The 12,365-nt window shown below is 39.4% G+C and overlaps 1 protein-coding gene across 17 annotated transcripts in view; it reads right to left on the bottom strand.

Annotated features, from left to right (window-relative positions):
- Positions 1 to 12,365, bottom strand: part of DNAH14 (dynein axonemal heavy chain 14) — a 334,169-nt gene that overhangs the window by 170,654 nt on the left and 151,150 nt on the right. For all 17 annotated transcript variants that reach the window (XR_012032771.1, XM_072830144.1, XM_072830141.1 and 14 more), the window contains 4 exons: positions 11,366 to 11,434; positions 10,594 to 10,780; positions 9,463 to 9,539; positions 5,014 to 5,185 (listed from right to left, as the gene is read on the bottom strand). Coding sequence is in view for 16 of the 17 variants with exons in the window: in XM_072830144.1 (XP_072686245.1) it covers positions 5,014 to 5,185; positions 9,463 to 9,539; positions 10,594 to 10,780; positions 11,366 to 11,434 (505 nt within the window). In the remaining variant the exon portion in view is untranslated. The remainder of the gene's footprint in view (positions 1 to 5,013; positions 5,186 to 9,462; positions 9,540 to 10,593; positions 10,781 to 11,365; positions 11,435 to 12,365) is intronic.

The following is a 12,365-nucleotide window of genomic DNA, read 5'->3' as shown; positions in this document are numbered from 1 at the left end:
ACAATCTAAGCACTAAACTCAAGAAACAAACAAAAGAACAGGAGAACAGGTCCAACAAAATAAAAAATTGCAAATAATGAAGGACAGAAATCAACCTAATGGACACAGAGAAAAAAAGGGAAAATAATCAAAACCAAAAGTTACCTCTTTGAAAAAATTGATTATATGCAAATCTCAAGCAAGAATGATCAATAACAAAGAACAACAACAACAACAACAACAACAACAAAAAAAAAACTGTAGCAGAGCCTGGGAACTGATGAGAGGAGTAGAAATAACTTTAGCTAAGACATTTAGAAACCCAGAGATGTTGTATGAACACGGAGTGTGAAGGGGTCACTAAGTAACAAAAAGTTAAAACAGTATTCAAAGCCTTTCCCTCCCACCCCAACAAAATCCAGACCCAAGCACTTTTTTTAAATTTTTATTTATTTATGATAGTCACAAAGAGAGAGAGAGAGAGGCAGAGACACAGGCAGAGGGAGAAGCAGGCTCCATGCACCGGGAGCCCGACATGGGATTCGATCCCGGGTCTCCAGGATCGCGCCCTGGGCCAAAGGCAGGTGCCAAACTGCTGCACCACCCAGGGATCCCCCAAGCACTTTTATAGTTAAGTTTGACCATTTAAAAATCTAAAGTAAATCTAAAGTATAGTTCATCTCAATCTTATGGAATTCTTCCAGAAAACAAGACATTTGTTGTTCAGCCTATTTTGAAGAGCTGGTTCTAAAAACAGGTAAGGACACTTGACTTATAAGTGTACATGTGAACATCCTAAATAAAATATTAACTAATTTAATCCAGTAGTGTATTAAAAATCACATGATGATGATAAAGCATGATATATCCCAGGAATGCAGGAATAACTCATCACTAGAAAAGTAAGAACAAGAAAAGGAGAATATGAGACACAAGGATTGGAGGAAAGAGGTACAACTGTCATTATGACGATCCAACAACAAAATCCCAGGGGAACACACAAAAATCAGTGCTACTTGTGAACTAATAAGAGAATTCAGCAAGGCTGCCATATTCAAGGGGAGTTTCAAATCAGAGTTTCAAATTACAGCATGCCTGCATTAGACCACTAGGAATATTATAAAAATATGACACCATTATTGCCAAAAACTCTACAATACTGGGCAGTAACTGAGTGCATTGCATGGCTGCACAGCAGAGGCTGGATCTAGCACGAGCTGCTGGAGGGACCAGGGCCAGGGGCCTGGGAGGCAGAGGAAGTTCACACACACCTTTCCTGCACAGAGCCACAGGCAGCACTTCTAATTTACAACGTTTGGGCAGTGACAGCGACAGCAGAAAGGGGAAAAGAAGTGTATTACTTTTCATATTAGGGAACTAAGATATGATATCCAAATAAGTGGAGAACTATGGGTATTATTATCAAAATGTATAAAGTTACCTGTAGAGTAAAAATATTCATCTGCATAAAAATCAGTAAGATAAAACAAAATTTAAAAACCACTTCACTTTGTGGAATTTATAAAGTTTGAAAAAAAAAAGTCCCAAAGTAAACAAGGCAAACAAAAAATAGAATAACGGTCTTAACAGAATGGAATACAAGCCAAAAAGTGGTAGACAAGAAAACAAAAGCACTATATATTAAAGGGCAGTTTGTAATTGATATTCATGTATCAAACAATGTGGTAACAACCATTAGAAAGCAGAGACTGTAAGAGTTAACATAGATTTACTTCACTGAGTGAGAACAAGTAAAGATGTACAAGTCTATCAATAAGACAGCAAAAATGGGAGCGAGGGTTTAGCTAAGCCACTTCATGATATTGCTGCCTCAGCATCCCTTCTGTTCCACTGAAGAGCCTGCAGGGACTTGAATCCACGACCTCAGCCCCTCACACCAGCACAGGCCTGGGATGGCAGGTGGTGGAGTCACGAGCAGGTGCAAATTGCTGGTAGAACCTCACCGCCTCCCTGGGCCTTCCGCTTACGCACTCCCCTGAAACCTGCATGGAACTTACCAAAGTCCTGCTTTGTTTGGTTTGAACTGACCAATCCAGCCTTAGCATGGGAACCTCAAAGCACTCCAGCTGTGGACCCTGATGGAGGCATGTGTCTCTTTGCCTGCACCCTGCCTTGTCCTCCCTGTGTACCTCCTCCAGGACCCATGAGGAATAAGCATCTCTTTTCAGCATCCCATGGTCTCCTGCTGAACTGTGGCTCACCAGCCCATACCCTGTGCTCCACTTAACAAATGCTAATTTAACAGCCATAACAAATGGAGATAAACTGAACTTTGTTTTATATTTGCAATCCATAAGAGAAAATATCTTTCTTTTCATGTGCATAGGGCCTATTAAGAAAAATTACCTGTATATTGGGCCATTAAAAAGTCTAAATTACACAGTTTAAAAAAATAACAAAGATAATATTCTTTTTTTTTTTAAGATTTTATTTATTTATTCATGGGAGACACACAGAGAGAGAGGCAGAGACACAGGCAGAGGGAGAAGCAGGCTCCATGCAGGGATGCGGATGTGGGACTCGATCCCAGGGCTCCAGGATCACACCCTGGGCTGAAGGCGGTGCTAAACTGCTAAGCCACCCAGGCTGCCCGATAATATTCTTTAATCACAATTCAGTAAGACTAGAAATCGGTAACAAAATCAGAAAATAAAAAGATCCTTTACCTGGAAATTAAAAGCATGAGAAACCTCTGTCCTAAAAGAACACTTAGGAAAAAAGGAAGTACTCACTATCCTATCAAATTTCTGGGAAAAAATACTTAGGAAAACCCTACCTACCTGAACTTATAGCCTATAAAACTAAAGCAGTGCTTGGACAAAGTTATATAGCTTTCTTTTGTTGTTTTTTTGTTTTTTACCACACCCAGTGCAGAGCCCAACATAGGGCTTGAATCCATAACCCTGAGACCAAACCCTGAGCTGAGACCAAGAGCCAGATGCTTTAACTGACTGAACTACCCTGGCGTCCCTTGTTTTATAAACTTACATTAGTAAAAAATAATAAATTAGATATCTTACTTAGACAGCTGGGGAGAAAACTTAAAACCCAGAGGAATAAAAGAAGATATTTAAAAATATTAATATGGATATTAAAGGGTTAGAATTTAAAAAGATGTGTTAAATAATAAAAAGCTGGTTTTTGAAGAAAACAATTATATAAACTTCTAAATTACTTATGTAAAGAAGAAAACCCAAATTAAGAAAATAAGGCATGATCAGGAGAGCAACAACAGAAACAAGAAACCACAGGTGTCACAAGACAGTGGTTTACTCAGATCCCCAGACTGCATTCTAACATTTGAAAGCAATGGGAATACTATCTAGTTCAATGGAATTGATCCTAGAAGGGATATGAAATCTAACTAGACCAGAAATGCCAAAGAACTATCCTGTCATAAAACTCCTAGCCTCGTTTCCAAGGGAAATTTTCCCAAATCTTCCTACATAACCTAATAAATGATGATCTTTTGCTAAGCGCTTCATATGTGCCTAAAAATATTATGTATTTTCTGCCTGTTGGGTATGAGGTTATGCACATAGCTTATACTTTTATTTATTCTTTCTTTTTTTTAATTTAATTCAGTTAACTAACATATAGTGTACTACTGGTTTTAGAAGTAGAGGTCAGTGATTCATCAGTCTTATATAACCACCAGTGCTCATCACATCACATGCCCTCCTTCATGACCATCCCCCAGCGGCCCTCTCCCCCCACCCCCTCCAGCAACCCTCAGTTTGTTTGTTTCCCATGATTAAGAGTCTCTTATGGTTTGTCTCCCTCTTTGATTTCACTATGTTTTATTTTTTATTCTCTTCCCCTATGATCCTATCTTGTTTCTTAAATTCTACATGTGAGTGAAATCATATGATAATTGTCTTTCTCTGACTGACTTATTTCCTTCCCTCAGCATAATACCCTCTAGTTCCATCCATGTTGAGCTTATACTTTTATTTATGTAGGTATGCATGTATTTATTTATTTATTTATTTATAGGTTTTATTTATTTACCTGAGAGAGAGAAGAAGCATGAGCAGATGGTGGGGAGGGGCAGAGGGAGAAGGAGAAGCTTCCCTGCTGAGCAGGGAGCCCTATGCAGAACTCGATCCCAGAACCCTGAGCTGAAGGCAAGATGCTCAACTGACTGAGCCACCCAAGTGCCCCCAGCTTATATCTATATTTAAAGAAAGAATAATTACAAAGCTTTTTGAACTATAAGCTACATAAACCATATATTTTAAAATAAATTAGAAAAACAGTGTTTTAAAAAATTGGGCAGGGTCCCAGAGAAAGGAATGTATGGGTTTGATAGCCTGATAGCTGATAAAGGCCCAGCTGGAGCCAGAGGACAGGGAGAAACCTGCAGTGGAGAGGCAGGAGGGAGGACGACACACTGGCAAGGTAAAGCTGGTCTGGCCAGACTGTAAAGGGCTGTATTATATGAGTCAGGGGACCTGACTCCGGGTTTGTCCCACAGTGGCTCTGTTGGTGTGGTCACAGGTATGTTAGGAAAGCAGTGCTGGAGGCCACCTGGCAGTGTGTGGCCATAGGCCACAGGGTGATGGGGCTCCTCCTACCACAAGAGAAGTTGAGACCCCACTGAGACTGTGGCAATGGCCACAAGGTGGCAGGTATAAGAGGAAATAAAGATCTCTACAGTCTTAATACGTTATTTTTTATGACCACAAAATTTTATATTGTAAAGTCATTTTGTAATTCTGATCTAATTTGATCCTTAAAGTATCTCTTTAAAGTAGAAAGAGAAAACATCATCATTCTCAGTGGAAAGATGAGAAAACCAGGGAACAAAATAAGTAGGAGCCTTTCCTGACTGAGGCTGAGATGCTGTTTTTCTCCAAAGGGAAATCAATCTCCAGGTATTTTTATTCCTCTAATTGTAACACGAGTAGAGTATTTCAGGAAGAATGACAGCATTTTTTACTTACATCAAGTTTCTTATCTTAATTAACATTCCACATCTAAATCATTTGTGATGGTTTTCAAAAATCTTACCTCCAAGGCAATTTGATTTGCTGTTGAAAATGTTGCTCCAGGAAAAAAATCTCTTATAATCTTTTCAAAATGTGGGGCATCTTTAGGGAGAAATTTTGGCAGACTAGCTTCTCTTATAGCCTCAATAATGATCAGAGTCTCATCTGTTTCAGAAAGATGGTCATCGGTGTTACTTTAAGGGAAGAAGAAAAGAGAGATAAAGAACAAGTTAGCAAGTATGCTTTGTTGACACTGAAGGTAATTACTATTCCTTGGGACAGGTGGCTCTCCCAACAGCCCTTCCTCCTATTCCTCACTGCAAAGCAGCTATGTAGTGTGGGTGAGGTGACTCTGGGTCTTGTCCAGAGATGGGCCTGGGCTGGTCGGACAGTCAGGGTCATGCTACTCCCCAGTCACTGAGTCAGGGGTGTGCACTGTATCAGTAAAGTGTTTTATCTGCAAATAACAAAATGAATTCAGCCTAATATCAAATGAAAAATAACATAATTTATTAAAAATCTCTAGGCAAGCCAGAGAAGTAGACTTGTAGGCTATGCTGCTGGGAACAACGGCCAAAGTTATGCCACAGAACTGATCCTGTAAATCAAACTGAAACCTTCATAAAAGTAGTCATACCCTGCACACCTCTGCATTTCCTGATGAAGAGAAACCATGAACTCTCTCTGCATTGGGCACTTTAATTCTTTAAAGAATTCATTAATCTTTTCAACCATCTAAGAGGTAGGGAGCAAGTTCAGACAGCAGCTGGGTGTCAGTGAGGTCTTTACTCAAGACAGATCTGCTTTACATTAGGAAAACAAATTTAAAAAAGAAAGAAATGACTACTACATCTGGGAGTTATCATAGTTTATATATAATAATAATGTTATGATACTTTGCTATTAGATACAAAGATAAGACTTGACTAAAGTTCTACAAAACAATAATTTGGGAGTTAGCATCTGAGATTATCATGGGGAATATCTGTTATAATTTAAGAATAAAAAATGAAAGCTCTAGATTAATGTCAACTAAAATTCAAGAAAAGGATATTTATTAAACCTTTTTATTTTTGTTACCCATTATGATTGCCTTCAAGATACCTACCAGTTCTTCAGAGTTAGTTAAGACCCACTTCATGGCTCAGTACCATGGTAGGATTTGTAAGCGCTTCAAGTGTTTACCTGAAGACATATTAATTCTCTAGCTGTTGACAAAGCAAATCATTTCTACCAAGGACATCCTGGGATTCCAGCTGTTGGGCAGTTTTTTTTCTAAACAAAAGAGGAGATAGGGAAACTTCCTTCCTGGGACCCAGAGAAGCTGCCTGTGGGAGGCAGACAAAAATGGCTCCAAGATATCTATTCACTTGCTAATCCCTGGAACCTGTGAATATTATCTGATACAACAGAGGATGGATTGATGAAGAATCTTGAGTTATCCCAGATCATCCAGATTTAAGTGCAGTCAGATTCCTACTGAGAGTGAGGCGGAGAGACACAGAGGCACACAGAAGATGGGCAGACACTGAAGTAATGTGCCCAAAAGCCCAGGGGTTTTGGAGGACAGGACGGAATCTCCCTCAGGGTCTCTGCAGGAACAGCAGTCCTGCCCACAACCTTGTTCCAGATTTCTGGCCTCAGGTACTATGAGAAAATATACTTCTGGTGTTTTAAGACGTCAAATCTAAAAAAAAAAAAAAAAAAAAAAAAAAAAAAAAAAAGACGTCAAATCTGTCATAACTTCCTATGGCAGCCCTACAAAACAAATATATGGTCTTTTATTAGTTTTCAAATGTAAGCACCTCAAAACTCTTTGGGAGTTAGTCTAGGCTCTGACAATACACTCCAGACAGAAAAGGCAGGAGAAAGGAGAAGTGCATCCAGAATGCATCTAGAAATGAGGGACACTTGTGGCATCTCTGTGTGCCTGGGAGGCAAAGCCAGAAGCCTGAGGAGGAATGGGCTGGAACAGAGGGAGAGGAAGGGACAGAAAGGAAGAGGACAGACAAGAACAATAATGATAATTTTTGGTGTCGGGAGGGCCAAAGGATTTTTAAAAAGCAAAAGTCTACTATTAAGTTTTAAATTGCTTGCTGTGCTTTACTCTGATAAAAACTCCCCCATCCTCTTTATATAACAATCAGGTTCACACAAGTACATGATTTGCATGGTGCTTTGGAGGAAGGAGGGAGGTAAGCAAAGACAGAAGACCACTGGCTGCTCCTCACGATGGCAGACAGACTGACAGCACTCTGGACATGGGAGGCCCTGCCCAGGCACCTGGGAGAACTGAACATGGACACCACCGATCAGGGTCTTTCTCTCAATGGAGCAGGTGCTCATACAAATGACCAGCTGATGCCTGTTGGAAACACAGGAGGACCTGAGGATGTCAGGAAGCTGATTCTTATACTCCTGTCTCTAACGCTCCCCAGTAATAAAGCATTTCATAACACATACCCATTTACTTGCCATCAATCTTACACAGGCCATTTTACAGTATGTGCCTTAGTTCCTTTATATTTAAGAAATAAACTACTACAGTAGAGGAACGCATTATCCCTGACTCCTCCTCTCCCACACAATGTTCTGTACTTGCTGCTATATCTATGTCCCCACAAACAATCTGTAACATTTACTGCATTTTACAAATTCAGGTAAATGTATATTGGTATGTCCTTTTACAACATATTCATTTTTTTTCATTTAATGTTTAATAGGCAATACATGGATACAGCTCCACCCCTTAGCAATAATGAAAACACCTACTTCCCTATAGCTTCATCAACAAAGTCCCATCTAACTTTCATATTTTCGCCCATCTCATGAGAGACAACATTTCAGTGTAATTTTTAATGTATATTTCTCTCATTAGGAGTGGGGTTGAGTATATTTTCATATATTTAAAAAACTTTTATGTTTCTTTTTCTGAGAACTGTTCTTTGCCCATTTTCCATACAATTTGTTTCTTCCCCTCATTTTCTAGAGGGTCCTGAGTGTGTTGAGAATGAGCTCTCTCAATGCACCGGAGGCTGCAAATATCCTTCTCAGTCCATCATTCATCTCCTGACTTCACAAACAGTGTTTTCTTAACCATTATCACTCTTTTCCCTTATGGCTTTTAGATTTTGAGTCTTAGTTTAAAAGTTCTTCCATAGGGGATCCCTGGGTGGCTCAGCGGTTTGATGCCCGCCTTTGGCCCAGGGCGCGATCCTGGAGTCCTGGGATTGAGTCCCATGTCGGGCTCCCGGCATGGAACCTGCTTCTCCCTCCTCCTGTGTCTCTGCACCCCGCCCCCCCTCATAAATAAATAAATCTTTAAAAAAAAAAAAAGTTCTTCCATAGTCAGGATATAAAGGACATTTTGTTTCTTCAAATACTTTTATGTTTTTAGTCCTTTTTTGATCCTCTTCTCCAGGTAAATAACATGGACTATGGTTCCAACTGGATCTTCGTGGACACGGCAGTTTAGTTTTCCCAAGGGCACTCACTGAAAAGTCTGTTAGTCTGTTCCTCCCTCAGAGCTGACAACAGACTATATGCCCAGTGGGAACAGTCCTGCCTCTGGACTTTCTGTTCTAGCCTGAAGGCTTGCCTCTCTGCTCATAAGCCAGCCTGTGCTAAAACTAATGAAGCTCTAGATAACATGTCTCAATGCTTAAAGGGATGTTTCTCCTTCATTGCTTTCATTTGTTAGTGTGTTTCTAGCTAGTCTTAATTGTTTATCTTTCTTTTTTAAAAGAGTATTTGAGAGAGAGCACACACATGAATGTGAGTCGGGGGATGCGGAGGGAGAAAGAATTTCAAGCAGACTCCTTGCTGGGCATGGAGCTGGATGTAGCGCTCAAGTTCACAACCGATGAGATCATCACCCATGAAATCATGACCTGAACTGAAACCAAGAGTTGGATGCTTAACCGTCTGTGTCACTCAGGCACCCCTTTCTATGTTAACTTTAGAATGTACCTCCCTAGAAATAAATAAATAATGCCTTTTGGTATATTCACTGGGATACATTCCCATTCATAAATGAATGCTTAGTGTCTTTAACTCTTTATGATTGCTAAGCCCTTTAAGATATTATGATATTAAGCACATGGTATATTATTTCATTTATTCATATTTTGATTTGTGTCCTTTACCCATGTTTTCTTCATATGGGTTTTACATTTCTCATTAAATTACTGCTCTTTTAAATGAGGTCTTTTACTCTTGTGTATCTTTTATTATATAAAGGTAAGACACATTTTTAAAAAATAATAGATTCTTTGGGGAAAAAGTACCCAAGGATTTTGTGCTTTTTTTTCTTCCTCTTCTTTTACATTCTTAAACACTTTTACTGTATTTTACTGTGACACTCTGGGAGATCCCTGTTTTATCTTGTCATTGTTACTTAGAATTTTACAAATTATTTTCCCTGTGTTGTTTATAACTTTCTTTGACCTAATATTCAAAAAATTCAACTCACCACTTAAACTCCTGTTTCTTTTTTCCAGCCACTATTAAAACTGTCTTCAGAGACCTCAAGCCAAAATCGTAATGAGCCTATAAGAATTAAAATATCTGAGTTATTAAATTTCTGAAGGAAAAATTGGACAACTTGGAAATAAATGCATATCCTACCCAGTTAGATCCCTAATCATGTACACTGTGGAGACAGACTACGATATAACTTAAGAAAGTCTGCATTTTGCTTCCAATGCCCTCACTTCCCTCCCAAACTGGTGCCCCAAGTCTCCTCAAAGAGAGAGTAACAAGTATTAAAGCTGTTAAAAACTATTAGTATTTAAGTTAAGTTTTCTCTGAAATGGAGATATGAATTGAAAGGACATGAAAAAGAGGAACACTTTGGAGGTAGTGTGGTTGGTTGGCCAAACTATCTTGGACCATAAACAAATACTCATTAAGCTGACATATCCCATAATAATCATTTTCAGAATGTGGTACTCAGATCAGCAACATCAGGAACTGTCAAAAACCTGTCAGAAAAGCAAATTATCAAGGGCCACCCTAGACAGTCAAAAAGTTGGTAAGAAGTCCAGTGATTTGTATTTTAACAGATCCCCCCAATTATCCTGAAGCACAATAAAGTGTGAGGGCCACTGCTATAGAGGTTAACTTCCCTGTAAGGAGAAAGTAGCCCATAATTTAACACAGCAGATATTCCATTATTCTCTCCAGGTCCTGGAGGAAAGGCTTGAAACCCTGACTGATTTTATTTATTTATTTATTTATTTATTTATTTATTTATTTATTTATTTATTTATGATAGTCAGAGAGAGAGAGAGAGAGAGAGGCAGAGACACAGGCAGAGGGAGGAGCAGGCTCCATGCACCGGGAGCCTGACATGGGACTCGATCCCGGGTCTCCAGGATCGTGCCCTGGGCCAAAGGCAGGCGCCAAACCACTGCGCCACCCAGGGATCCTGAAACCCTGACTGATTTTACGTATCACCTCACATCCACGTTGGCTTGCCAACTAGAAGTATTGATAGGATTCTAGCTCCATTATTTCCCAGGTCATCCCTATTCCAATACCAGAAAGGTCTTATTTAAAGTTTTCTATAATCACCTTCGTTTTGAGAAAAGCAGTTTGTTACCTGTTGTGAGAGCTGTTTGCTAGCTAATTCATAAATGTTAACTAGCTTTCCAGAGAGCGATTTTGCTGATTTGAAACCAAATGAAAACAGAATTATTTCAGTAATCATTTGATAATGGGGAGCCATCATTGCCACTGGGCGAAACAGAGATTTTAAGTTATCTGGGAGTTCTACTCGACCTTTGTACCTTATAAGGGGAAGAAAAATGAAAAAAGAAAATGCAGTTTTTCAGTTTTTCTGATGAGAAAACACACAATACAGTTTTCCCCAAATAATCCTATTAGTTTTCTATGTGACCTTCATTTGAAAATAAGAGTATAAGATGGCTTATATTGTACTCTTCCTCTCAAGATCTTCCTCCTCTACCTTTCCTCCCATAGTGCTCCTCATACGAGTTCACTGAGGCCCTATCACCATGTTCCATGGATGGGTGTTTACTGAGCTTGCCTGGTCTCCACTCCTTGTGACCACCATGTTCCCTCCCTTCTGCTACTCTCTGCTTTCTTGTGTTTTCAATGTGACAAATGGCTGACCTCTTCCTTTCTCTCTGGCTATTGAAGTGAAAACGTCCCTCAGTCAGAAACTTACTATGAGGACCATGCAAGTGGATAAGGACGGAGCTGTAGCTATTTATAAGTGTGCAAGTAGAGGAGGGATTCCAGTGGTGGTGGTGGATGGTTGATTACAATGACAGACAACTGCTTTGTGGCTAAGATCCAAGAAAAGGATTTTGACTTGTCCCTACTCCTGGCACAGATTAACCAATACTTACCCAGGGTTCATAGTAACAAATATTGCACAAGACATATTGATACGAATTTCTTTTCCTTCCAGTACAAACCTATAAGACATTGGAAAGGGTTCAGAATGAGTAACCTCCAAAATGTGCCACTTCATTATATGGATAATTTTTAGCTGAAGACAATGAAGGCCCCCAAAACTTTACCTCCTCTTTAATTGCTTCTAAGAATTTAAGGGCCAGGTCCAGAAAGACAGCTATAACCAGAGACAACAACAGAGAATATAGGCTGGGCATCATAAGCTGTAAGGAGCTCAGAAGGCCTGTGCATTTGAATTCCTCTCTGTGCCCTGCTGTATCTGCAGGGTACAAATATTTGTTCACCAAGCATTTGCTCTTCCTATCTCCCTGTGACTTCTTTTCCTTCCCTTTGAATCCCCAGACCTCTTTCCACTTCTGTTTAACTCAGCATGGCATACAAACCTTAACTGCCTATCTTTGAACCTCTCATGTCTGTGTGAGGTTCATGTACGTAGGCAATTAAATTTTTATCCTATTAATTTATCTGATGCCAATTTACTTAATGGATAAGCCAAAAGAACCTAGGAAGGTAAAGGAAAAAACTTCCTCTCCCATCCATTATAATATTCATTACTAAGAGAATTGTTTTCTTTAAGTCAAAGTATGTTAAAACAATAAGTGAGTTTGGGAATGTTCCTAAGACTGTGTTATATTTAAATCCAAACAGCACATGCTGGGGAAAAAACAATTTTAAGAGAGGAAAGAAGAGGGTCATCTTAAGCCAAAGTTGTGAGCCCTGCTGGGGTTCAGATTTTTTTTTAAAATCAATCAATCAATCAATCAATCTATCTATCTATCAATCAATCAATCATCTATTTATTTATTTGAAAGAGAGAGAGAGAGAAAGGGAGAGAGAGAACATGAGTGGGAAGGGCAGAGGGAGAGGGAGACAGAATCCCAAGCAGACTCATGACCCTAAGATCAAGACCTGAGCCAAAATCAAGAGTCAGCT

Source organism: Canis lupus, chromosome 6, assembly GCF_048164855.1.
Source record: "Canis lupus baileyi chromosome 6, mCanLup2.hap1, whole genome shotgun sequence".
In the NCBI taxonomy this organism is placed as follows: Eukaryota; Metazoa; Chordata; class Mammalia; order Carnivora; family Canidae; genus Canis; species Canis lupus.
Note: the sequence above shows the minus strand (reverse complement) of the source record. Positions and strands in the feature narration are given on the sequence as shown.